The sequence below is a fragment of the Embiotoca jacksoni genome, unplaced genomic scaffold, assembly GCF_022577435.1.
Source record: "Embiotoca jacksoni isolate LCO1_2020_lvr unplaced genomic scaffold, fEmbJac1.0.p SCAF_10, whole genome shotgun sequence".
NCBI classification, from domain to species: Eukaryota; Metazoa; Chordata; class Actinopteri; family Embiotocidae; genus Embiotoca; species Embiotoca jacksoni.
Window position 1 is genome coordinate 10,077,908 of NW_027185230.1, and position 25,495 is coordinate 10,103,402.

The 25,495-nt window shown below is 41.1% G+C and overlaps 4 protein-coding genes and 1 long non-coding RNA gene across 9 annotated transcripts; 3 read left to right on the top strand and 2 right to left on the bottom strand.

Moving 5' to 3' along the window:
• The first annotated feature begins 76 nt into the window (after positions 1–76).
• Positions 77–6,019, top strand: enoph1 (enolase-phosphatase 1). The gene is made up of 6 exons (XM_069165359.1): positions 77–834; positions 1,619–1,720; positions 2,653–2,855; positions 4,196–4,328; positions 4,412–4,535; positions 5,150–6,019. The coding sequence occupies exons 1-6, from the start codon at positions 751–753 to the stop codon at positions 5,287–5,289; spliced, it is 786 nt and encodes a 261-aa protein (XP_069021460.1). The 5' UTR covers positions 77–750; the 3' UTR covers positions 5,290–6,019.
• A 1,035-nt stretch (positions 6,020–7,054) lies between these two features.
• hnrnpd (heterogeneous nuclear ribonucleoprotein D) lies at positions 7,055–13,075 on the top strand. 4 transcript variants are annotated; one of them, XR_011179041.1, is made up of 9 exons: positions 7,055–7,606; positions 8,334–8,502; positions 9,716–9,877; positions 10,002–10,133; positions 10,232–10,331; positions 10,957–11,112; positions 11,232–11,325; positions 11,669–11,770; positions 12,544–13,075. XR_011179041.1 is itself a non-coding variant. In XM_069165408.1 (8 exons), the coding sequence occupies exons 1-7, from the start codon at positions 7,440–7,442 to the stop codon at positions 11,297–11,299; spliced, it is 954 nt and encodes a 317-aa protein (XP_069021509.1). In that variant the 5' UTR covers positions 7,055–7,439; the 3' UTR covers positions 11,300–11,325; positions 11,669–13,075. The 4 variants fall into 4 exon arrangements, 3 of the variants coding, with proteins under 3 accessions (XP_069021509.1, XP_069021499.1, XP_069021521.1); XM_069165408.1 differs by having other exon boundaries at positions 11,669–13,075; XM_069165398.1 differs by lacking the exon at positions 11,669–11,770.
• LOC138207866 (vesicle-associated membrane protein 8) lies at positions 12,467–15,433 on the bottom strand. 2 transcript variants are annotated; one of them, XM_069165441.1, is made up of 3 exons: positions 15,329–15,433; positions 14,476–14,646; positions 12,467–13,468 (listed from the first exon to the last, which is right to left on the bottom strand). In XM_069165441.1, exons 1-3 carry the CDS (start codon positions 15,329–15,331, stop codon positions 13,331–13,333), a joined length of 312 nt encoding a protein of 103 aa, XP_069021542.1. In that variant the 5' UTR covers positions 15,332–15,433; the 3' UTR covers positions 12,467–13,330. The 2 variants fall into 2 exon arrangements, with proteins under 2 accessions (XP_069021542.1, XP_069021533.1); XM_069165432.1 differs by lacking the exon at positions 15,329–15,433 and adding an exon at positions 14,909–15,187.
• A 1,583-nt stretch (positions 15,434–17,016) lies between these two features.
• On the top strand, positions 17,017–23,572 carry mat2al (methionine adenosyltransferase II, alpha-like). Its single transcript, XM_069165451.1, is given in 17 exon segments — positions 17,017–18,111; positions 18,114–18,158; positions 19,511–19,588; positions 19,993–20,000; positions 20,002–20,049; positions 20,051–20,115; positions 20,212–20,266; positions 20,268–20,330; positions 21,432–21,483; positions 21,486–21,574; positions 21,657–21,747; positions 21,750–21,874; positions 21,966–22,019; positions 22,021–22,149; positions 22,862–22,978; positions 22,980–22,996; positions 23,090–23,572. Coding segments are annotated over 17 exon segments (1,167 nt in total). The 5' UTR covers positions 17,017–18,083; the 3' UTR covers positions 23,193–23,572.
• A 408-nt stretch (positions 23,573–23,980) lies between these two features.
• On the bottom strand, positions 23,981–24,897 carry LOC138207890 (uncharacterized). Its single transcript, XR_011179047.1, has 3 exons — positions 24,878–24,897; positions 24,473–24,595; positions 23,981–24,350 (listed from the first exon to the last, which is right to left on the bottom strand). It is a non-coding gene; the product is annotated as an uncharacterized lncRNA (long non-coding RNA).
• Positions 24,898–25,495: the final 598 nt, after the last annotated feature.

Here is a 25,495-nt window from a genome sequence, read left to right on the forward strand (position 1 = left end):
TTTTGTGCATTTCCTTATGCAGCACTGAACTGAAAATGTGGTTCACTGGGGATGGTCGTAATAATAACGTAAAAAAAAAGCAGTATAGATTTTGCTCTGGAATACAAGTATAAAGTTGCAGTTGCGTGAAATGGAAATACTCAAGTAAAAATACTTTGAAATTGTACTCACGTACAGTACTTGAGTAAAGGTAGTTATATCCCAGCACTGCTAACACTGCATTTAGTGTACTTCTTTATTTATTTTTTATTTATTTATTTTGTTGAATTTAAGCCGGCTGTACTCATAATATATTTATTTTCTCTGCATATATGAAGCATGTGTATACTGTTCTGTCATTCTAAAAAGTCGATATTTTATTTTGTAAAGTTATTTATTTATTTTTAATATTTACTCCCGGCTTGTTATTTCCTGCTGTATATAAATACTATAAATCCTCAGTGGCGCCACCTTCTGTTCCGGAGGCTGAACTGTCGCTGCTGACCATGTGCGCTCGTCGCCTCTCTGTGTCAGTTTAGCTGCGGTCTGATGGCGCGGACAGACAGCTAGTGGCCAACAACACCCAGCTCCATTTCTCAGCGCGTTACATCGTCTTTGCTCCGCCCGGCTCGGAGGAACCAGCTCGGACCGGACCGGACCGGACCGGCGCCGCTGCCCCGGCTCTCACACACCCCGGTGGTGCTGCTAACGAGGCTAACGTCGACTAACGAAAGCAGCTGCAGACTCTCCCCACACACACACAAAAAAAAAATGGCCTCTGTTTCTGTCCCTGCCTGCACCAGTGCACTCTTACTGGATATCGAAGGCACCACCACACCAATCACGTTTGTAAAGGTGAGTTATATCGTACACGCTTAACACTGCGTATTAAATCCACGCCTGAACTGAATTGCAGTGTTTGTTAGATGTGCACAGTTTTTCGGTAGCAGACGGCTAAACTGGCGTAGCTTGACTCTTTGACCATTGTGGACACGGAGCAGAGGTACAGCTCAATTTAACGCTGATTTACTTGTTAATTCCGCAATATTGGCGTTTTATAACCGGACTGACCATCTGGTGAGAAACAAACGTTATGCTGCGTTCACGTGATGTCGGAATTACGACTTTCCAAACGTTCAGGTCAGGATTCACGTCATAATTACAACTGAGTGTAATGAGGATGTAAATATATTCAACTTCGGGCTTTATAATACGGAATTGTGTGGAAAAACAGCTGACTTCAGGTCAGATTCGTCCTTCAACGTGTGCTAATTAAACACTCATTTAATCAATAAAGTGATTGATTTCCAATAGTCGGTATTTTTAAGTCTCAAGTGCAGCTGGCAATGACGTCATGCAGCTGATTAAAGTTGTTTAAAGTCGTCAACACGGAGCCCGGTTCTCTCTCTCACCGCCCATCCCATGTCTTCCCACATGACGTGAACGCAGCATAACACTTAACGTGGGGAAATACTCACTAAAAGGCTCTTTATTGTGTGTTAAACACCATAAAACAATCAATAAAGGAAGAGTACATGAAAAAGAAGTGGGAGTATTTTTCAGTCTATAAATACAAAGCTCTGAATTTCGTGTCTTGATTCATTGTTGTTTATTTCTTCATCCACGTTGTGGTTTCCAGGATATTTTATTTCCGTACATCAGGGAGCATCTGGAGGATTACCTGTCCTCTCACTGGGAGGAAGACGAGTGCAAACAGGATGTTCACCTCCTAAAGAAACAGGTAAACGCGCGTTTTCAATTCGCCACGGACAGAATCGAATTCATCGCTCAGAAAATCTCTGAGCAGTTCAGTGAACGAAAAGGAAGTTAAGCTGTGTATCTGGGCTGCAGCTAATTCATTTTTACATTAACAATTAATTCATGTTCATCCTGATCAAATGTCCAAACAACTGTCTGAAATACAAAGATATTAAGTTTAATATTTGAATAGATGAAAAACAATAAATATTCACGTTTAAAAAAACAAACATTATTCTGCGTTTTTGCTTTAAAAATGATTGGTAGTTGGGGAAGAATTTGTATTAATCATCTAATAATACAAGTTTATTCATTCCATATTATATTTTTGCTGGGTAATTGCACAGATGATGGGATTGATGTATTCAATTAAAAGTATTTGCAGTGAAATACAACACGATTAGTTTAAGTTTTATTTTAATTCATCCGTTTGCTTCCAGTCCTCTAAAACTGTAAAAATATGTATAAAATATTTAAATTTCTTCTATACATTTCACTAAAAAGAAATGAAAACTCCCTCAATTTACAGCTGAAAGGCCTAAATTTAACCTTTTTAGTATTTTTTTTAATTTATATTTAACGTGGTGAGGTGCAAATTTCTGCTAATATATTTCTTTATTTTGCTCCAAGTATTCAGACTTAAAGCCAGCGGGGAAATATTTATACAGCTGCATTTAAAATTTCTGTGTTTTGTTTTTGTTATTGTATAAAAGACACCTGTAGGAGACAAAATATGAATATAAAACCACCTGAAAGACGTCTCTTTAAACCAGAGGATGAAATCTTAAAAGACTCTTGACTCCCTTTTTGTGACTTCTCTACATTTTAATTCACATTATCATATTATCGTCCATCCCCCTCCTCCAAACACGCCGTAAATCTTCCTTTTAATCAAAAGCCCGTCTGTCCCTGCAGATTGAGGAGGACATGAGACAGAACCGGTCGTGTCCCGTCCACGCCGTGGACCAGACGGTCCACACCGACGAGGAGAAGGCCATCAGGGAGGTGGTGGATAACGTGATGTGGCAGATGGCGGCCGACAGGAAGTCCACGGCACTCAAGCAGCTCCAAGGTCACATGTGGAGGGCGGCTTACTCTTCGGGGAGAATCAAAGGCGAGTAAGTACGCTTGATCATTTTCCTCCGTCTTCAGAACTCCGATCGATGCAGCCGGTCCCGGAGAGTTTATGAGTGAACAACGGGAGTCCGGGTTTCGTTCTGATGATCACGCGGGATGTGCTGACCTGTCAAATACAAACCGCTCCTGTACGTGTCGCACGGTGATTTTTAAAAAAAAAAAAAATTTTAGGATCACAAGCATCTCTAGAGATCTAGAGACCGAACGTGTTTCTGTTTTTAATGACGACGTCTTTAAGGAGGCGTCCCGATTCCTTAAAGTCCTCAATAGCGTTAACAGTCTGGAGGTTCAGGCCGTCACACACACCGACGTTTTGTTTTTTTTGTATCATTAATTCGCATGTTTGAATATGAATATTCTGTCAAAAAATGTGACATTTTAATTTTTCCGAAAAGCTGCTTAATTTTTCCTGAGCAATTAAAAACATCAACCAACTGATATTAACAATATATTTTACGTCGATGGATTTTGAATCTAATGTTTTTTTCTGGCTAATGAGCTGCCACGAATCTGTTTGAACTATTTTTAGAAAAACTGTCACTAAAAATGTCGTTTTTTTTTTTTGTTTTTTTTTACGACATTCTTTTGTGTAATATTCACTTGTGTAAAAAAAAAAAAAATAGACTAGTGCAATATTTTGAAAAGTTTTTTTTTAATTTTTAAGTATTTGTATATTTATAGGGTGTATCCTTTTTGTCTATTTTAACTGTCTGCTCTTTAGTTTGCACTAGTCAGGAGTAACACTCCTAATTTTATTGTATTTTTGTACAATGATAATAAAGACTTTCTATTCTATTGCTGGCAGCATTATCAGTTTTGATGTGAAATATTCGCTGGCGAGTATTTTCATATCATTTATTCGTGATGCCGGCGCCGTTTAAAGACCTTTTTAAACTAAAGTTTATATGTTGAGATGAGATCATTCGCGATCTCTAAAACCGAGATTAATGTTGTGTTTATGTTTTTATTACTTTAGTTATGGTCGACACTAACGATTATTCTTTATAACTGATTCATGTACTAGTTTATATTCATTTAGTGTTTGAAATTTACAATTTCGTAGAGGCCAAAATGTCGCTTCAGTTTGCTTAGTTTGTCTAAAAAGATTCATTTTGCTGTCATAAATAAAGAAAATCGGCACAATTGTCCCATTTGAGAAGCTGGAATTAAAGTTTTATTTTTTTTGCTTTATTGTCCCCTCTGCGCCTGTAAATATAAAACTGCTGTCTTCACGACACATTTTGACATCTTTGAGGTCTCAACGGAGTGCGTCAGTGAAAGATGAGGGATGTGTTGATGATGTCGGGCTCTGTGTGAACAGGGTCTACCAGGATGTGGTTCCATCCATCAAAACATGGAGAGGACTCGGCCTGAAAGTCTACATCTACTCCTCCGGAAGCGTGGAGGCGCAGAAACTTCTGTTTGGATACTCTGTTGAAGGAGACGTTTTAGAGGTGAGTTCCTCTCTCGCCGACTTTACTGCCTCGCAGGTCTCTTTTGTTGATGTTGACTGGTTGGGTTTATTTTCTCCCCTCAGCTGTTCGACGGCCACTTCGACACCAGTATAGGCGCTAAAGTCGACAGCAAAAGCTACGAGAGAATCGCAGAGAGGATCGGATGTCCGCCTCAGGAAATCACATTTCTGACAGACGTCAGCCGAGGTACGCCGGTTCTTTTCTCTTTCTGCAATTGCACAGATGTTCCTCAAACACCGACTGCAGTGCACACGACTCCTTTGTGGCTGAACTGGTTTGCAAAAGTGTCAAATGAAATGTATTAATATCCGATTTAACTGATTAAAATCCAGTGTTTCCCTTCGATTTGGGACGTCCCGCCCCTCCTGAAAGAAACGCGTGTCAAAATCCTCGTAGATGGCTGAAAACCCCGTGTGAAACTGGAGTTGCAGCGTTTGGCTGGAAATATTTGATCTACGTTATTTACCTAATTTAATGAGCACCCACCTGTTTCTTTCCAGCTCAGGGTGAGAATTTCTGCTGCGTTTTGCAGCTCGGAGTTAAATTTAACGTCCTCTGATCTCTGTTTCACGAAAGGCGGAGCTTAATGGGTGAAGGAGAGCGAGGGAAGATTGTCCACTTGTTAATCGATCGCGTCGGACAGATAAAAGAATAAATAAATAAATAAAAATGCTGTGGAAGTTTTTTTATACTTTTGTTGTTTGGTGTGTGTGTATGTATATGTATGTATGTGTATAGATATATATAGATATATATAAATAGTTATATGTATATATTCACAGTTGGATTTGTGATTTCAGAGGCTAAAGCCGCAGAAGAAGCCGGGGTGAACGTGGTGGTGGTGGTCCGGCCCGGGAACATGGAGCTGACGGATGAGGAGAGCGCCCACTACAACCTCATCACATCCTTCAGCCAGCTGCAGCTCACAGGACGAGCTTAACACCGAGTGGAGGGAGGCGGAGACGACTCCTCTGACCTCGCTTCATAGCAACCTTTTTTCCCTCCTCCTCTTCACCCCCCCCCCTTCTCCCGCCCCCCGCCCCCAACACCTCCTCCAACCTCCACCACCATTTTGAAACTCCGGAGTCCTCCCCTCCCCCCCTCCCCCCTCTTCGTTCCACGGTTAAAGAGTTCAGCCATCTGAGCGTCTTTCACATGTTTTGGAGACGGACGTCAGCGGAGCATCATTGGACCACTTGGTTGACCGGGAAGCTGCAGATACGAGCAGCGCCGAAGGAAGGAAGGAAGGAACCAGTGAGGTCACCTTTTTACCTGAACCGTCTTCGACTGCCACTTTCCAGCCGTATGTGAGTGTGCGCGTGAGCTGTATTTGTCCCCATTTTGTAAATGTTCTCGTACCGTTTCCTCCCTCTGCACCTGTATGAAGTCTTACCCAGTGACATGTTTTAGAGAGCAGCACTGCCGTGATAGATGCACTCTGCGGTGGCGCTGCCGACAGGAAGTTCTCGTTCGAATGTCTCGATTTAATCCCCTTAAAGGTAAACGGTGTCTATTTAAATGTGTCATCCCTGTTATTTCATCTGTACTGTGGGTCTTGGAAAGGAAAAAAAAAAAAAAAAAAAAAAGACGACGATGTAAACATTGCCAAACTGATGATTTAATGTGTGAAACATAGTTGGTACTTCCAATAAATGCCTTGTCTCACAGAAGTCGGCCTCCTTCTTCAGCCACGATAAAGACTCGGAACGTAAGTCTAAAGCAGATAAAGGGTCAGTTCGCTCAAATCAAAACCACAAACGCACGTCGACTAGAAATGCACAAGTAAACAAACAGACAATATATTCGACATTGAATCACACCTTTAGGATTGTTTGGATTATTTTGTGAAATGATTCCTCTGCTTCTTCTTACTGGAGTGTAATTTTTTTAATGGATAAATTGTAATCATTAATTCATAAACAAGCTCTTTATGCATGGGAGATTATCTACGTTATTATATTTAGAATAACAGTGACTTTTTTGCAAAAACACATCTTTTTATATAATTAGTTTAAAAGGAACATTGTTTAGGGTTTTCTGATGCCTACAGCAGAATATAATGATTTAAGTACCCTGCAGCTGACTGATACTTCACCCTGCTGAACACTTTAAATAGAAATCAAATGTGTTTCAAACCATCCTTAAAAAACAATAATCATTTATTTTTTTTAAATTAGTTTCACAGGAGGTTATTTCTATTCCACGTCACCACTTATGGGAGTAAATGACTTGGAGGTATTCAAGATAGAAACTTGCCTCACAAATATATCATGACCAGACAGATGAAGCTGGATAATGTGCTTGATTTGTAATAAATCTGTTAATCCTTTGATTTGGAATAAATAATCTAAATATTTATAGTCAACAGTTTGTTTTGGCGGGGAAAGCACCTTATTTACTGATGCTCTTTGTTCTTGGGTAATTATTTTATTGTATAAATGAAACAATTGCAAGTACATTACTCCAATTGATCATGCTATTTTCTTTTGCCCTGCATCTTCTTACGTCTGGTTTTCTGTCTATTTTTCTTATATTTTCGTATATTTTGTTTCATTGTGGGTTTTTTTAATTGCTCGATAAAGACGAGCAGAAAAAAACAAACTGAACATACAGCAGGACGCTTGATTAATTCATTTGGTCTTGTCTCCAGTGCAGCAGGTGGCGCTGTGCACCCTCGAGTCTCGACTGCTCGCCGCCTTTAAAAGCCCGACGAAGAAGAACCAAGCGACGGCGATGAAAACAAAACGACGCTTGGAAATCATCTCAAACTTGTAACTGAGACTCTCTCTTTTTTTTTTTGTTGCCTTATTCTAACGCGTTCACCCTGATTTCATAGTTAACGTTACGTTTGATTTACGCAAACTAACTGGCTGGCTCGTTGTTGTTGTTTTGTTTTTTTCCCTAATTAGCGCGGCGCGTTTTATTAAACGATATATGACATTAAAGTATTAGCTCGCCGCTATCTGTCACTAGTTAGCTCTTGTTAGCTCCCGCTGTGGTTTCTGAAGGAGCTTTGACTTTTCCGAGCCGCGGTGTCGGTGCGACGTTTAGCGAGAAACTTAAAAAAAAAAAAAAAAAACAGCCCAAAACATGTCGGACGATTACGAATTCAGCGACGACACGACCATGATGAGGATGGAGGAGGACGGGGAGGCGAACAGCGACGACCCGATGTCGGCGGCGGGGGAGTGTGGCCTGATGGGGGGCGAGGCCGAGGGCTCCAGGATCGACGCCAGCAAAAACGAGGAGGACGAAGGGTACGGTGACGTTCACCGGGATCATCGTAACACATTTTACCCGACACCTTGTCAGAGAGGCCCGGCCGGGTTCGCCTCCTGAAGGGGGCCCCCCCACCCCCCCTCTGGTGACCCTCCTGTAACACACGCCAGTGTAGATAAACCAACTCGTACAACGGGGCCATCGAGCTGTTTGTTTTGGGAGAAAATCAATACGTTGTTCTGTTATGTTACCAAAGTTTTATTTATTTATTTGTGTGAATATCTGCTGGTTTTCTACCTTTTCGTGACGGTGAACTTTTAGAGTTTTTGAGCTGGTCAGACAACCAAAGGAATCAGAAGAAGGTAAAGTCAGAGAATATTGATTAATTGACTGACATCTTATACAGTCAAATTATTCAAGAGAACCGCCGTCACGTTTGTTGATAATAAAGGTAATCGTTGGCTGCATCTTCACGGTACTCCTATGATGAATTAAGACAGCGTTGTTCAAGGTTTTCTGTGTTAGTAACTTGATGTGCACAAAAATTTTAATTATTTTGATGAAACGTAAAAGTTAAAAGCAATATTTAAAAACTACAACCGTCTGGTCTTCCAGTTAGATTTTGATGAAGAGTCTGTCTTAAACACACGATAGACCGCGGAGTATTAGTAGAACCAAAATTGTGCTTTTAATTGTCGTGTAAACCTCTTCCCTCATGCAGACAACAGTTTCTTACCTTTCCTGAAATGCTTGTGCCGTCAACAGGAAGATGTTTGTTGGAGGGCTCAGCTGGGACACGACTAAGAAGGACCTGAAAGATTACTTCTCAAAGTTCGGGGAGGTTGTAGACTGCACGTTAAAACTGGACCCCATGACCGGACGTTCGAGGGGCTTCGGCTTCGTGCTCTTCAAAGAACCCGAGAGTGTTGATAAGGTATTGTCCGGCTGTCGCATGTAATGCTGACATTTACTGTACGAGGTTTGATCGGGAAAATTCGGAGAATGTTGCGCAAAAATCGCAGCGCAGCACCGTGCACGGAAAATCGTTGTCGTGACGGAGAAGCCCGTTGCCACGGCGCCACAGTTCAGGTGGTTCACGGCGAACGTTTTCCCTCAGACGCCTCAGAAGGAACTCGGTGTTGACGGTCTGACCCGGGGGGGGGGGGGGGGGGGATTCACGGTGACACAACCCCGCTGACGTCAAAGAAAACCCACCCGGTGTCTCCTGACCCGACGCGTCTTCTTCGGTCTTGGACGGTGAAGCTCCGCCCCCTCTTGAAACGCGAACGTCACTCGGAGCACCTCGCCCGGCTCGTCGCTTCATCGCCGCAGACTTTCTGAAGCGTTTCAAGGGTCTCTGTTGACCGTTTACAGAAGTTTGACGCCAAAATCTGATGTTTCTCCGCTCCAGTTTCAGAAATCACAAATGTTCACGTACCACCGTCTCTGAACTTTCTGATCGCGCCTCCTGTATTTACGTGCTGCAAATCCAGATCCATATAACGTCACATTTACCCTCTAGTCTAAAATGTATCTCAAGTAGAATATTAATCTTGTATTTTTCGCGGCCCTCATCTTGCGTCTCTGTCTGTGTCACAGATGATGATGGAGGAAACAAAGCTCTCTGTTGCTCCTAATTATATGGAGAACTAATACAGTCACAAATGGTGACATCTGCTGGCCAAATCCGGTATCACATTTGTATGAATGGATTTAATGCGAGACCAAATGAAACCGTTCCGTTTTACAATTTTACACAGTTTACAGCAGTCATAGACACATTAATTATAATATTATAACGATATGATGATATATTATCGTTTAGGAGTGCTAGTTGGACAAAACAAATATCCTGCAAATATCACTTTGGACTCTAAAAAAAAAATAAAAAATTGGGAATGCAATTTTTCTTTACTGTTAACTTTAAATCGACTTTTATTCATTAAATAATTGTCATCTGAACGTATTTTGATGATTGATCAATCATTATTACAAAAATAAGAAATATCTGTTGGTAGCTTCTTAAATGTGAGGTGTTTTTTTTTGGTTTTCTCTGTTGTAGCTCATTAAACTGGAAATCTTAGATAAAATTATTCATTGAATCATTATTCGCTTGTCTGTTGTGAATTCTTTCTGTCTTTCTGAAGGTTGCCTCACAGAAGGAGCATAAACTCAACGGGAAGGTCATTGACCCTAAAAAAGCCAAGGCCATGAAGAGCAAGGAGCCTGTGAAGAAGATCTTCGTCGGCGGTCTCTCCCCCGACACCCCCGAAGAGAAAGTCAGGGAGTACTTCGGTGCCTTCGGAGAGGTACGTGTCGTTTTTACAAATTCAGCTGTCATTGCACCACTACAGCAGAGTTGTGTTAACGTGAGAGCATTACATGAAGACTGCTAGATGTTCTTTAATGTACCGATTGGCACCGTGAGAACAGGTGGAGTCGATTGAGCTCCCCATGGAGAACAAAACGAACAAACGAAGGGGCTTCTGCTTCATCACGTTCCAAGAGGAGGAGCCAGTGAAGCAGATCATGGAGAAGAAGTACCACAATATTGGACTCAGCAAGGTACGCTTTACATTCTTTCAGCTCGAACCGTAGCATCCATTATTGCGACCCAATAATAACATGACAAAAAAAAAAATCAATCTGATTGGTTCCTGTAGTGTGAAATAAAGGTGGCCATGTCCAAGGAGCAGTACCAGCAGCAGCAGTACTGGGGAGGAAGAGGAGGGTACTCGTCCAGGTCTCGAGGAAGAGGTGGTGGTGAGTGGAGCACGTTAATGGCGTCACTCGGTGTGCCGCGGGTAAAGACGGATATGAATCATGCTGCTTATGAACCTCTGCAATAGCTACAAAACGGGGAATTATCACTGAGAAAACTGATGGGTTCGTAAATGAATCCAATGGAAACGGTAAACGCAACGATTGCTGAAACGTTCGGCAAAAACTAGCGTGAGCGTTGCGTCCCACCGCTGAGACGTCTCTGGGCAAATAAAGGAGTGAAGTTTGATGCCGAACCAACTACGAACTGAAGGCAGTACGAGAATTGGCAAAATTCAACCAAAACTGATCGAAACCCTGAGAGCCGGACTGAGGGCAGACTCACTATCGCCCCCTAACACACAGAGTGGTATTACAAGACGGAACTTAAATCTTACATATTGCTCCCGTCCCGTCTGAGTAAAGCTGGAATAAATATTTACGTCACCTTCTGTACGTCTGAACGAAGCCGAGAACGTTGGATATCCCCCGTCGGAGACGAGTTGCCAACGGCAGCCGCCTCTTCAGTCTGTGCCCACTTCCTCCTCTGTGTGCTGCTGGTAGAAGTTTTACTGGAGGTGAAAGGTTACATGTGATGTGACGTGTGATGATTTGTATTTAATTGCAGGCCCCAATCAGAATTGGAACCAGGGTTACGGCAACTACTGGAATCCAGGCTATGGAAATTATGGCAATTATGGTTACGGTAATCAAGGCTATGGAGGCTATGGTGGCTATGATTACACTGGTTACAACAACTATTATGGATATGGTGACTACAACAGTGAGTAAAGCCGTCTGCCGAGCTCCAGTTACAAATATATATATATATACATATATATATAAAAAAAAAATGTTTTAAATGATTAAAAAAAAAAAAGTAATTTCTTGCCTTGCTCGTAGATCAATCTGGTGGATACGGCAAGTCGCCACGGCGTGGTGGTCACACCAACAGTTACAAGCCGTATTAATGGGGGAAACCCTCGTCGTCAAGTAGGTATGTAACAGCAAAAATACACCTCTTACTTTCAACGTAAAAGTAGTTATATTTACTTCATTTTGTATAATTTCCTCTTATAAATTTCTTTTTCTCAGCACCCTCAAGTGCTTTACAGTAGTGGTAACATAGAGGCTACACTCTTATTTTACACAGCCGGCCTTCTGCTGCCTCTTTTGCACCTTCTCTCTTTTTTTTTTTTGTAAAGTTAACAGGTAACGTACTACAGTAAAAAAAAAAAAAAAAAAAAAAAAAATGGATGCCAAAGTTAAGGATGTGCAAGGAAACAGAAAAGGAAGTATGTTGTCTCCTAACTCTGACATACCTTGTTTGTACCTGCCAGCGGAGCTTCCTTGCAGGCCATGAGCTGACTTCCAGATACTCTCAGGGCCCGCTCAATGCGGACCGGGTACGAGAAGCATACGCTCTCGAATGCTGCCATTTGGTATGGTCTTACAACATCCTGTATCAGCATTTCTAAACTAAACAATATGGGACACGTCCAGCTTTGTCATCTTTCTTTCCATTTTTTTATTTCTTTGCAACTGTTTGTAATGTAAAACTTAAAATATACACATGTAATTGTCATTTTTTACAGGCCCTTACTCCCCCACAAGTAATGATTATAAATATGATAAAATAACTATTTGCTTTTCAAAGGATACGTACAGCTTTCTCGGGACTTTTCCAGTTCCTAATGTTAATATTTGTATTCCTAATCTTACCTGTAATGCTTGTTTCTTTATTTAGCCAGTAGTCCATGAGCTAAAACCTGGTTCGTATTTGGACTCTACTGTGTTGGGGGGATAAAGTGCTTTACGTTGTGTACATGTATTGTTCTGTTTTTTTGTTACTGACAGCGATGGGAAAAGACTCCTCAATTGTTAATTTTCCTGTAACAAAAATTTTCCTCTTTTTGAGTAAAACGAGAAGAATCACAACATTTCCAGACAATTTGCATGTAATGCTTTCTTTAATGTGTATTTTTGTTTTTTGGACCAATCTGAAGGTTTGACTTCACCTCAGGATCTTGTAGCTTAACTTTCTAACTTATTTTTTTTTTTTAAACTGTAAAATGTTAAATTAATTGTTTGTTTGACATTATAAACACAGGGGATTCCTGTTGTTTAGTAATTTGACCTTTTTTTTTTTTTTTTTTTTTATTAGATTTTATTCTTCACCTCCAGCTGATTTTGTTTCCCGTTTGTTTTTTCGTAGGTTTCAGAGCGATGAAAGTCCGCTGAGCGCTGGTGGAGCGTCGGCCACACAGATGATGGCACCCAGCAAAGATCACTTAGCTGATTGTAAGAAAACGAACGAAGAGCACTCTGACCTACAGAACATTTCTCTCGAGTCGAGTTCAGTGTTTCGCATTTATTTAGATTGCTGCGACGTTTTGTGTTCCTCATCCTTTCTTGTTCTTCTTTTTTTTTTATTATTATTATTATTTAATGTGCTCAAACGCTTCTCGTGAATTGCTTCATTTATTCCATAACTGAAATGTGATATTGGAACAGATCACGTGTGTGCGTGTGGTGTGTGTGTGTGGTGTGTGTGCGTGTATATACACATACATACAGTACTGTGGTAGGAAAGATACAAAACGCGTTGTTAACGTTTTATCCTCTTTATCATCAGTCGTATAATACATGTTATTACAGAGTTTGACAGTCATAAACATACATTAATATATATACACAGTGTATTGGACATTAAAATAAATGCGACAAATAAAAATAATAAACACTCATTTGACTTCGTGTCCCATTAATAAAGCGCTATACGTCACGTATGAATGACTTGGAGTGTTGAGGACGAATTTCAGCCGACAATTTAAATCCCTGCCGCTCTAAAACGTCACATTAAAGACGTCGTCATCGATAATCAGTTTTGGATTTACGTTTTCATCTTTTAAAAATATAAAACAACTCTTCGTCCGAGTGCAGTTAGAAAGTCTGTAAGGCGTGCCGCAGCTCTCGGTGCCGAGCCGGCGAAAAGACGGGACTCAAATGACTTTGGTGGCGGCGAGGATGATGAGGATGAGGATGATCAGCACGACCACGCCGATTAAAATCATCATTTTGATGTTTTTCCACCAGTATTTCCGGGCGACCCGCGTCGATGTTCTCTGGAACGAGTCGGCCTGAAGGGAAGAACGACAGAAAACTTACAGAAACAGGAGAACGGACCTGGAGCGCTGAACTCTGTCGCCCCCTTTCTGCCAGTGAGAGTCATTACAACAACACTGCACACGCGCTCACGTGATCGGCAATAGTTTACTCCGTTACTATTGTAAAGGAAATGCATCAGCGACCATGAGTGACGTCACCCGTCGGTTTGTGAACGTTATGAAGCCTCCCGTTCTGAGTTTGTCCGTCGCCATCTTGCTAGTTTGGAGCAGGAAGTGACCATATTTGGACGAGCTGGGGGAGGAGCCCGCTGTGGATCTGACTGATCTGTTTAGAAACCTGACGATACTAAGTCCCGCCCATCGATAGCTGTAACCTGACTGCACCACAGGCCTGTCAATCAAACAGACACGTCCCCCCAAAACACGTCTTTTTGAAGCTTATTTTCTAATTAATGGCGGATTGTTTTCAGATGGACCTCCAGAAAACTAATAAGAAGGAGAGACTTTAGCTAACAACACCGAGATAACTGGTGGAGACGCTTTGTATTTGATGAGAAGTTGAATGGGAGTCTATGGAGCCGGAGGCTTTTTGGAGCCAACCTCTAGTGGCACTCGGTGGTATTGCAGCTTAAAGCACTTCTGCATCGGCCTCATTTTTCAGACCCGGAAGCTACGAACACTTTTATTTACAGTTATGGGCCTTATATGTAATTAATGACAGATTATTTTCCAGCTGGACCACCAGAAAACCAATAAGAAGGAGTGACTCTATAATGTTCATATACTTTTGGACTCTTATCAGTACGATATTGATTTAAAAATGCTCTGTCTGCCATAAAAATAATAACCACCAAACACTGGTAACACAAAGTTTATAGGCCAACAAGATTTATAAATGGTAGATAAAACCCTGCTTCAGTAGATTTACTTTCCAGGAACATTTCCTTGAACAGCGTTGAGATTTAAATGAGTCGCGACCAGAAGGCCTTCAGGCTCAAACGCCACCGTCAGATACTCACCGTGGCCTGCAAGTCGTCGGTCTTCCCGATCAGGTCGTCCAGTCTGTCGCCCCTCTGCAGCACTTTGTCGATGTTGTCTTTCAGGATAACTTTCACCTCGTTCACCTGACCCTGCACCTGGTCGAGCTTCGCCGACGAGCCCGAGGCGGGCGGCTGAGAGTTGTTGTCGGCCTGTGGGAGGAGAGAAGCGGTCACAAAATCACCCGGCTAAACGTCGGCGCTACGATCCCCGAGAGCAGAGTTTCTGCTGACCTAATGTCACTTCCTGCTGCCGTGTTAACAGGAAAGATCAGGTTCCCCGAGGCCCGCGTGACAGTCACATGAAAACTCAACACTGACAGTCGATCATACGCGGACTTTTTATTGACTCTTAAAGCTGGAAAACCTAAAAACAAATCCGCCTGGGCGGTGACTTTAAAATCGCTTCACTCACCATGTCGGCCGTGTTTCTGTTCCTGCGGCCAACAAAACTAGAATAACAAAAGTCCTCCGCCGAGTTCAGTCCAACTCCGGAGAGATCTGTGCTCCTCGTCGCACACCCTAAACAAACTGAAGGTCCAGTTACTCATTAACCACCTTTAACCTCAATCAAAGTCCCATCGGCGCCACCCGAGCCGCTCACCATCACCACGGAGAGAGAAGCAGTCTGATAGCGAACGGCAGCTCTTTCACTTCCTGCTTCTCAGGATGTGAAGCGCTGTGGTGTGTTCATCACCCCCCCCCCCTCCCCTCCCATCACACCCCCCCCCCCCCCCCCCCCCCTTCTCCTCCCCACTCACCAACACGCTCAGTTATCAGGGACAAAACGAGAGAGTTCAGGAGGTGGGCGGTTGTGTTCGAGTCTCATACGTACCATCGTTGGGTGCGCGTGGCCGGCGGTGAGAAGCTGGTGTCTCCGGGCAAAAGGGCTGCGTGTGTTTGCAACACGGAGATATTCGTAAGGCAATAAAGCGGTGAAGTCACTCGGTTGCTCCACTTCATTTCCTCATCCTGTGTTGTGCCACTGCTCGTTTCAGCAGCTCACAGTCCGACGCTTTAACGTGTACCGAGACGCTTCATTCGCCTGTGCGTGTGTGTGTGATTCATCTTTCGAACAGTAACTCCACCTCTTTGAATACACACAGTTATAATGAACTCTCTTATCTCAGGTATGAAGAGCAAAAACCAAAACAGACATTTCCTTTGCCAGGGCTGAATGATAAAGAAACGGTTCAACTGTGTTAAACGGGTCAGGTCTTATCATTCATCTGTTCAGAGTTTCCATGTCTGTTATTTACCGCAATACGTGTCATGGATGTTACTGGGGCGCCAACACGCATCGATTCAGAGACTTCTTGTTGGACCTGTTGTTGTTGTTGTTGTGGTGGTGTCTGTTTGGTCGGTGTGTGTCTCTTTTTGGTGGTTTTGAATCTGTTGATTGGTCTTTTTAGACATCAGGCCGATATTTTTGGTCATTTTCTCAGTTGTTTTTCTCAATTTGTAGTTATGTTGCATCTTTTTTTGAGCCATTTTGCATCTCTATATTGATTATTCATCTATTTTGAGTCAAGTTTGATCTCTTATTGGTCATGTTGCATCTCTTTATAATCATTTTGTGTCTTTTTTTGTCATTTTCTGTCTTTATGGTTGTTTTTCTCACTTTGTAGTCGTGCGCATCCTAGTTTGAATCATGTTGCATCTCTTTTTGGTTGCTTTGCATCTCTTTTTGGTTGTTTTGTATCTGTTTTTAGTCATGTTGCGTCTCTTTTTGGTTGTTTTGCATCTGCTTTTAGTCATGTTGCGTCTCTTTTTGGTTGTTTTACATTTGTTTTTAGTCATGTTGCATCTGTTTTTGGTTGTTTTGCATCTGTTTTTAGTCATGTTGCGTCTCTTTTTGGTTATTTTACATCTGTTTTTAGTCATGTTGCATCTGTTTTTGGTTGTTTTGTATCTGTTTTTAGTCATGTTGCGTCTCTTTTTGGTTGTTTTGCATCTGTTTCTGGTCATGTTGCATCTGTTTTTGGTTGTTTTGCATCTCCCCTTGGTTGATTTGGCACGCCCCTCGTGCATGCGTGCGTGAGTGCATGTGTTTATATCAGTTTGTATCATCAGATCTGAACAGGGAAGTAGAGAGCAGGGTGAAGAGGAAGATCAGAGGGAGGAAGAGGAATAACTGTAGACTGTGTGGTGGTGGGGGCAGAAACAAAGGATTAATTCAGACATATATTAATCACAAATAAACCCTAAATCCATCTAATAAATCTTTAGTTGTGAAACAGGTCTAGAAATGCTGCTGCAGCTTTGCTCAAGCTCAGGATGTTCTGTTCCTGATTACAAGGATTCGGTCATGAGTCATGAAGACTGAACTCTGGGAGGGTTTCTGCACGTCAGAGAGAGCTTGGCGACGACTAACAGCAGTAGCTGATTCTTATGAAGTACAATTGAAATAAATAAATCTGCACTGCAGTTTCATATAAGATAGTAAAGACAAACTTTGAGTAATTACAGTAATCATGGACTCGGTGCAGTCGAGACGTTTCATTTTTATAAAGATACTCAGAGAGGGGAGAGATCAGGACGGTAGAAAGAAACTAAATGCACAGAAAAACAAACTGCAGTGAGAACACAATGCATAGGTACAATGAAATATAAAAATTAAGGAGTTAAGAGTTTTCTTTAAAGTAGCTTTAAAGTTATTTTGTCCCCCACTTCGTTGCACAATCCTAAATATTGTATATCACCTTGTTCTGGCTTTTTATTACACTGAATAACACAGTCAAACCCAAACTGTAAAACATCATAAAAAAGTTCATGTGCTGATTATTTTCTTTAAAATTTAAAAAAAAATAATAATAATTTGGTTTGTAAATAATAGTAATAATACAATCAGAGTGACACCTTCAAAATGGTAGTTTTGACACTCCAAACTTAAATTTAAAAAAAAACAACAACAACAACAACTGATAAATGATTGAAATAGTTAACTTCAGTTCAGTTGTACTAGTGTTTATTGTTGTTTGGTTTAATATATGACAAACCTTCGTATTTTAGAAGCTCCACATGTATAAACATATTTTTTTTTAAAAAATCTTACGTAAAGCCGAGTAAAAGGTCGGCTATAAATCCCTCTGAATTGTGTCAAGTGTCATGAAAAGTTTCAAACTTGCGATAAAGTGTGTGTGTGTGTGTGTGTGTGTGTGTGTGTGTGTGTGTGTGTGTGTGAGACCACAGCGCCACCTCGAGGCCGCCCGGGGCGGGCTTCACTTGTAAACATTCCTCCTTCAGCCATCACAGCTGTTTGCGGAGCCCCAAAAGGAAAAACGAACCGTTTCCGTACGACCACTCAACGAAAAGTTGCCTCCGTGATATTCGCCCGTCGTCCCATCAGATCTGCTACTGCGGCTGCGTCGGAGCTCCAACTTGAAGAGTTAATTATTGCTTCACATAATCAGTGTCGGCGAACATCACAGGCTGCTTTTCACTAAAAAAAAAAAAAAAAAAAAAAAAAAAACCCGAGGCCCTGCAGCGACAGGATTGACGTTCAGATCGGTTTTTCTTGTTGTTGTTGTTGTTGTTTTTGTTTTTACTGCGTTGAATTCAACTTTTGCGCAGCGACCGACGGCCCGAAGATGAACGCGAGCGGCCGACCCCGCAGCGGAAGACTTTCCTGTTCACCTCCGAGTCTGTGGAGAAGGGACACTCCGGTACGATGCTCGTTGTCTCGCTTGTTTTTAACACGCGTGGCATGTGGTGAAAGTGCACAAACTGCAACCGTGTGGAAATGTCCGTACACGTCGGCGCGGTGCGTAAACTCGGGAAGTCTTGTCGGTTTAACTTTGATTAAAACGAAGTAATAACGACGCGTTCAGTGGCTCAACCGTGATTGTAGAAACCGAAACCTACAAGTCTATGGAAGACAATTTGAGCCAATATTAAAAAAAAAAAAAAAAAAAAAGCAAAAGGGCAAAACGATAAATATAAAGATTATTATTTAACTACTTTAGGGTAATAATCAGCTTAATTTAAAAAAAAAAAAAAAAGAATAAAGTAATATTGATATTGAAATGGGAAAGATTAAATGCAAAATTTGAAACTTTATGCTAAAATCAACTTTAAATGTATCATTTAAAAGGGAAAATGAAAACATTGTAAACAACAAAAGTACAAAGTGAAATAAATATTGTTATATTTAAAAGAACATTTCTATTTTGGGAAATATAATATATTTTAGTTTTTAAAAATGTGTTTGCTAAAAGTTAGAGGGTAATATGAATATGAAGCTCCAGCTAGTGGCCAGTTAGCCTGTCTTAGCCAACAACCAGTTCACTTCCCTTACACCTTGCAGGTGGCCTATCTCCGTCCTAAAATGGCACAAAAAAAATAGCGTCATCTCTAAAACTCACTTATTTACACATCTAATGTTTGTGTAAAGTATGCTAAAACATTTTTTTTTAAATTTTCTTTTTTAATTGGTCTTTTATGGATGGAAATATGCAGTTTCCTCTCAGTCTTTATGGTAAAATAAGCCTGACTGGCTTTAGCCAGAAGATACTTAGATTAGTTGTTGTTTTAAGAAATTTTCTCTGGAAAATAAGCATTATTATTATCTATTTTTTTTAATTTAGAGGTTCTGAATATTGTTTCAAACCTCCATCCTGCCAGAATAAACAGTGAATCCTTTATTTTTTTTTTTTATAATAAAATAGCCCCCGTGACCCTGTTCAGGATAAAGCGGGTATAGATAATGGATGGATGGATAAAATAGCCTAAACTTAGTTCAGTTAAAAACAAAATACCCATTATTTGTAGTTTTAAACTGTAGAATGTGACTACTGTAAGTTCTTAAAGTCAAAATGTTTTTATCTTTCATCTTGTGCGTGCAAATATTTATTTAAAAATAAAACTTCCAAACCCCCAGAAAAAAAAAGGAGGACACGACCACAGTGTTTTCAGTGGTCTTAACGGCCTTTACAGCACTGTATCAAAAAAAAACATTGACTGCGTATAGGCCTCTGTTCCTGTTCTTTTCTTTTACATATTAACTTTGTGTTCACAGATAAAATGTGCGATCAGATTAGCGATGCCATACTTGATGCATACCTGAGTCAAGACCCCGACTCTAAAGTGGCCTGTGGTAAGTTTTCTGTCTTTTGATACTGATGCTGTCGTATTTATCCTCGTTAGGTTTCCATTCAGAGGTAGTGCAAACTTTGACCAAAAATGTAAAAAGAAAAATGAACTTAAAGCGTGTTTTTATCCATGTAAACACTCCTTGTGGACCACCACGAATCAAAATTAGAATTCTTTCTAACAATAAAAATATACACGATAACAGGCTACAGTCTGATAAGGTTATATAAGATTCAGTAAAAGAATAAAGACAAAACCCGATTAAGACCGCAGATATGGGAACATTTGAATCTGAAAGTGCAATAAATTCAAAAGCAAAAAACGGATCAACGTTAATGTTTTCCAGAACTGACAGCAAACGATAATAAAAATGTATGAAATGAATACGTCGATGCTCGTCTATTGCAGAATGTGTGGGCGAAGACCGGGATGATTTTACTGGTCGGAGAAGTGACATCTAAAGCGCATCGTGGACCTTCAGTCGGTGGTACGAAACACTGTGAGGAAGATTGGCTACGATCACTCTTCCAAAAGGTACCGGACGGGAGGATTCAGCATTCTTATACTCACCGGATTATTCGGTGAATGAAATCAAAAGACTGTTGTTTTAATCTAACTGTGGTTTGCAGGTTTTGACTACAAGACCTGCAACGTGCTGGTGGCTCTGGAGCCGCAGTGGTATGGGAGATATCAGACTGTGTGTGTTCGAAGGCAAGGAGCAGGAGGACATCGGTGCCGGAGACCAGGTTCAGTGTTGCACCTTTTACAACCACCACATGAGAGACTGAATTATTTGGTCTTGTGTTCTAAGTATTAGAAGTGTAACGGGGACTCAAAATTCAAGGTTTGGTGTGTTTTTACATTTTTATTATTTATATGAACAGATGTAAACTTTCAAAAATGTCAACTTAGTCATAAGTTCTACTGCAACACTTAAAACGCTAAAATTGTACATGCTGTAAATAAGGAAAAAAAAAAAACCTTTTTACTGACAATTATAAAACAGAATAAAAAAAACGACCTATTAAGACAAGTGCAACATATTTATAAGTAAAAGGACACAATCGTCTTGTTTGAAAAGACTTTATCGGAGTTGTGAGAAAGGCCGGTTAAAACCTGCAGTGCGGTTAACATATCGTTTATATATTCAATTGAAATCACTGTATACAGCGGTAACTTTACTAGCGTGCTAAAAGGTGATAAACAACAACAACTGGTGCGCTCGACAAAAGTTTCCTCAGTGAAATGTCAACAACTAAAGCTAAAATGATGCTTCTCTCAGGATGTTCGTTAGTTAATGTACCCGGCTAATGTTTTGGAGTCGTCATGTTTCGTGGTGTTACATATTCATACAATACATCCACGGGGTCGTATCAGATTTATCTAGCCGCCAACCGCCAGCTGCGCCATGTTTCATTTTTTTTTTTTTTTAACTTGCTTCCCACCCTAACGCAATGATGCATCGTTGATATGGGGGGGGGAAGTAACAGTACCCAAAACAGTCCTTGTCTGTGGAGGTTTGCCGAGATGTTCACATGTATATTTTAACATGCATAAATTCAGCTAAAATCATGCCAGCAGCTCTGGGAGCTATATTTAAGTGCAAGTAAAGGACACTAAAGGACGACTCAGGAGTTTCCAAAGTTCGTTAGGATTCCTACACCGGGTGCTGTTAGTACCCGATGTTCGCGAACAAGATAGCACGAAAGTCTTTCAGATCTTTTGTTCAGAAATGGGTCGTATTTCACTTTGTTTTAAAAATGTGATTTCGAGCTAAACGTTTATACGACGGCACGCGATCGTAAGTCCGGGGTCTTCATCGTTACCGCGCCGTCTTGTCTCTTCAGGGTTTGATGTTCGGCTACGCCACCGATGAGACGGAGGAGTGTATGCCGTTAACCTCCTTCTGGCTCACAAACTGAACTACAGGATGAAGGAGCTGTCCCGTAACGGAGAGTGTCCTTGGATACAGCCGGACTCCAAATCGCAGGTGAAAACCATCGCAGTCCGCGTTATCTCCCGTGTGCCGTTGGCGTTGATGTCGCGGGTTTTAAAGCGTCCGTTCGCTTCAGGTGACGGTGGAGTATCGAGACAACTCGGGCGCCGTGGAGCCGCAGCGCGTCCACACCGTCGTCATCTCCGTGCAGCACAGCCCCGACGTCACCCTGAGGAGATCCGACACAACCTGATGGAGAAGGTGGTGCGGGTCGTCATTCCTGCCAAATACCTGGACGACAAAACCATCTACCATCTGCTGCCGAGCGGGAAGTTCCTGGTGGGAGGCCCGCAGGTCGGTAACGATTGACCCACGGAGGGAAGTGTGCGTTCGGTGTGACGTGTCGGCAGGCCCGAGTCGACTCGTGACGTTTCTGTGTCAACAGAGCGATGCGGGACTCACGGGACGTAAAATCATCGTGGACACCTACGGAGGATGGGGGTGGGCACGGAGGCGGGGCTTTCTCCGGGAAGGACTACTCCAAAGTGGATCGGTCGGGAGCGTACGCGGCACGCTGGGTCGCCAAGTCTCTGGTGAAAGCCGGACTGTGCAGGAGGGCCCTCGTTCAGGTGAGGAGGTTTACAGCTCGACTCCATGCTTATCACAGGACTGTATGTAAAAGTGTTCGTGGCTTCCGGGTCTGAAAAACGAGGCCGATGCAGAAGTGTCTGAAGCTGCAATACAGCAGGGTGCCACTAGAGGTCGGCTCCAAAAAGCCTCCGAATCCATAGACTCCCGTTCAACTTCTCTCATCAAATACAAAGTCAACTAAAGTCAGTCCTGCTTATTAGTTTTCTGACGGTCCATCTGAAAACTAAATCTGTCATTTATGACAAAAATAATCTTCAAAAAGATGTGTTTTTTGGGGGCATGTCTGTTTGATTGACAGGCCTGTGGTGCAGTCAGGTTACAGCTATCGGTGGGCGGAACGTAGTATCGTCAGGTTTCCAATCGGATCAGTCAGATCCACCGCTGGCTCCTCCCCCAGCTCGTCCAAATATGGTCACTTCCTGCTCCAAACCGCTCCGAACTAGCAAGATGGTGACGGACAGAATCTGAACTGGAGGCTTCATAATGTTCACAAACCAACGGATGACGTCACTGCTGGTTGCCACTCGATACTTACTGTGTAATGAAATTTAAATAACAACACTGCAGCAATTGTGCGTTATTTAATTTTTTTTAAAAGAGGATAAACCTGCTAAGATCTCCTCCGTGTGGACGCCGCTGAACTCACGTTCATGAAACCAGTCTGACTTTTGCCTTTGTTATGTCTTCCAGATCTCTTATGCCATTGGTGTGAGCCATCCGCTCTCCATCTCCGTGTTTCACTACGGCACATCGAACATGGACGAAGACGAGCTGCTGCAGATCATTCAGAAGAACTTTGACCTGAGGCCCGGGGGTCATTGTGAAGTATGTGTGCTATTTGAAAGCTGTAAACCATTTAAAAACAATCTTCTATGTACCGCTGGTCCCACTGCAATAATGGCTGTGCTTCTTTCACAGAGAACTGGGTTTGAAGCGGCCCGATCTACCAGGCCACGCCTGCTACGGTCACTTCGGCAGAGAAGAGTTCCCTTGGGAAAAACCAAAGGCTCTGAAGTTTTAAAGTTGAACGAGTTATATTGGAATAATCATCCATAAAGCAATCAGTAGTCCAATTTGAATCGCAAAATCCACCTATAAGTACAACTATAGATCTTTTATCTCAAAATTGCTGACCACTGTAAAGTGTCAGTGCCTTTTAAATGATTAATAATTAAATAAATAATTAAATAAATAGTTCATTTTGATTTTTGTAACGAAATGAAAAAGTTTTTTTTTAGGTGCTTTTGTATGGGTTACTATAGTTATTGTTCAAAGATGATTTTTTTATTAATTGTCACTTTTATTCACACTGTCAAATTTATAAGAATAATGTATTTTATAATATGTAATATCATTTGGTTATTAAGAGGCTGCATTAAAAAGTTAGTTATAAAATGCTAATTTGAGGTACTTGTCAATATTTTTACTCCATTACATTTGTTTGACAGCTATATTTATTAGTTAGTTGTAAAATATAATGCATTTTTTTTTAAAGATGTAACCTAACAATAGGCCATATACAATACTGGAAATTAGTTCCGCAACAGTAATAGGTTGGTTATTGATGTTCAAGCTACTTATTACATAAGATATTGACTGTGTAGTTAACTAAAACTGGTAAAACACTTTATTATTTTCTTATTTATATGGAGGAACACCTTTACCAATAATTACTTTAACAAAATATACAGATTTAACTATTGTAGAGCAAAAGTTTCATACAAAATTCTCAAGTAGCATAAAAAGTCCATGAATACAGAATACATAGAAAGAGTTAAGGTGAGTTACATTTATTTTTTATTGGCTTTATTATTACTTTTCAACATGTTTATTTTGTGTGTGACTCCATCTCAAATCATCTCCCTTTTGTCTGCGCATCATCAGCCATGTCACCAGCTCTTTAATTAAACCGATGCATGTGAAGTTGTCCAGTAGGTGTGCCCCCTGCAGATGGAGCTGTTGCATCACATGCGGGATGGACCGAACCTCCGGCCTTGCAGCCACTGTAGTTTACGAGTAATAACCCCCCGGGAGGAAGTCCTTTTTCACAGTCGGTGCAGAAACACGACACACACCTACATACCGAACACTTACATCAGCCGTTTCCAAAAACTGCAGCACGCGGCGAGATGAATAATATCATCATGTTGTCAGATTTCAATCTGGAGGGGGGAGTGTGCTAAAAATGTGGGAAAGAGAGAAGCACTTTTAGTTTAATGCAAAACTCCCTACATTTTAACAGGCAGCAAACAAACATAAGCATATTTAAGAGATTTAATAAAATGTAAAACGTAAACTTACTGAAAGTCATGATTCTATTTATAAGCTGTTTCTTCTTTCATCGTCACTCTGACAAATCCAGCCTGTATTCAGGTGCGCTGAGGTGTGAAGGTGGGCGGGGTTTGAACTTCAATAGGACGTAGCCTCAAATGTACAAAAACATATTCAGTATACATATCATCAAAACTACAGAACATAACACTGAGCATCAAATCTAAGATAATGAAATTTATATGGTAGCACCGTCATGCCTGTAATTTTACAAAAAAATTAACATTTTGTACATATGTACGTCATTTTAAATACATTTCACAGCTTGACATACAAGTTGGAGGCAATGTTATTTATATAGCACATTTAAACTTCAAATAAGGCAACGATCAATTCTTTGTCTGATGTTTTAGGGGCAAAAATTCAAAATGATACCTTCACTTCTCCGAATATTCTTTCTGTCCATGTGGAATAAAAGCAAACAGATGATTTGTATTAATCTTTTTAGGTCGTTTTTAAACATATCACACGTGAGCACAACTTTTTTTTCTGAATATATAACATTTTAACTGGATATAAACTTCAAGATCTTCTACCTTATAAGTTATAAAACAGTTTGTAGTGCTTTATAAGATTGCTGGAAAATGAAATATCTGCGAAAACAATGTGCTTTTATTGTGAAATCCCCCGTTTGTTCTCACATTTTACCACTCACTCCGACTTATAAAGAAAGCTAAAATTCTTTGAGGCTCTGTCAAAGAAATTATTCATAGGTTTCAATCAGCGGTTCGTCAGTGTTTAACAGTAATTGAATTTTGATATGGGGGCAATTATTCATCATTTAAAGGTTATTTGCATTAATTTAAAATATTAATGGGTTCTTTTGGGGTGAGAGAGGAGATGAGTATTTGGTCACAGAGGAGCTCCACCTCTTCAGGCACATATGCACTGATTTTTTTTTTTACCCAGCATCCTCTACGGCTGGCACAGGTCGAACGGGGGGGAGTCGGCAGATTGTTCTTCCTTGAAAAACATTATGCAGTAAATCAACGG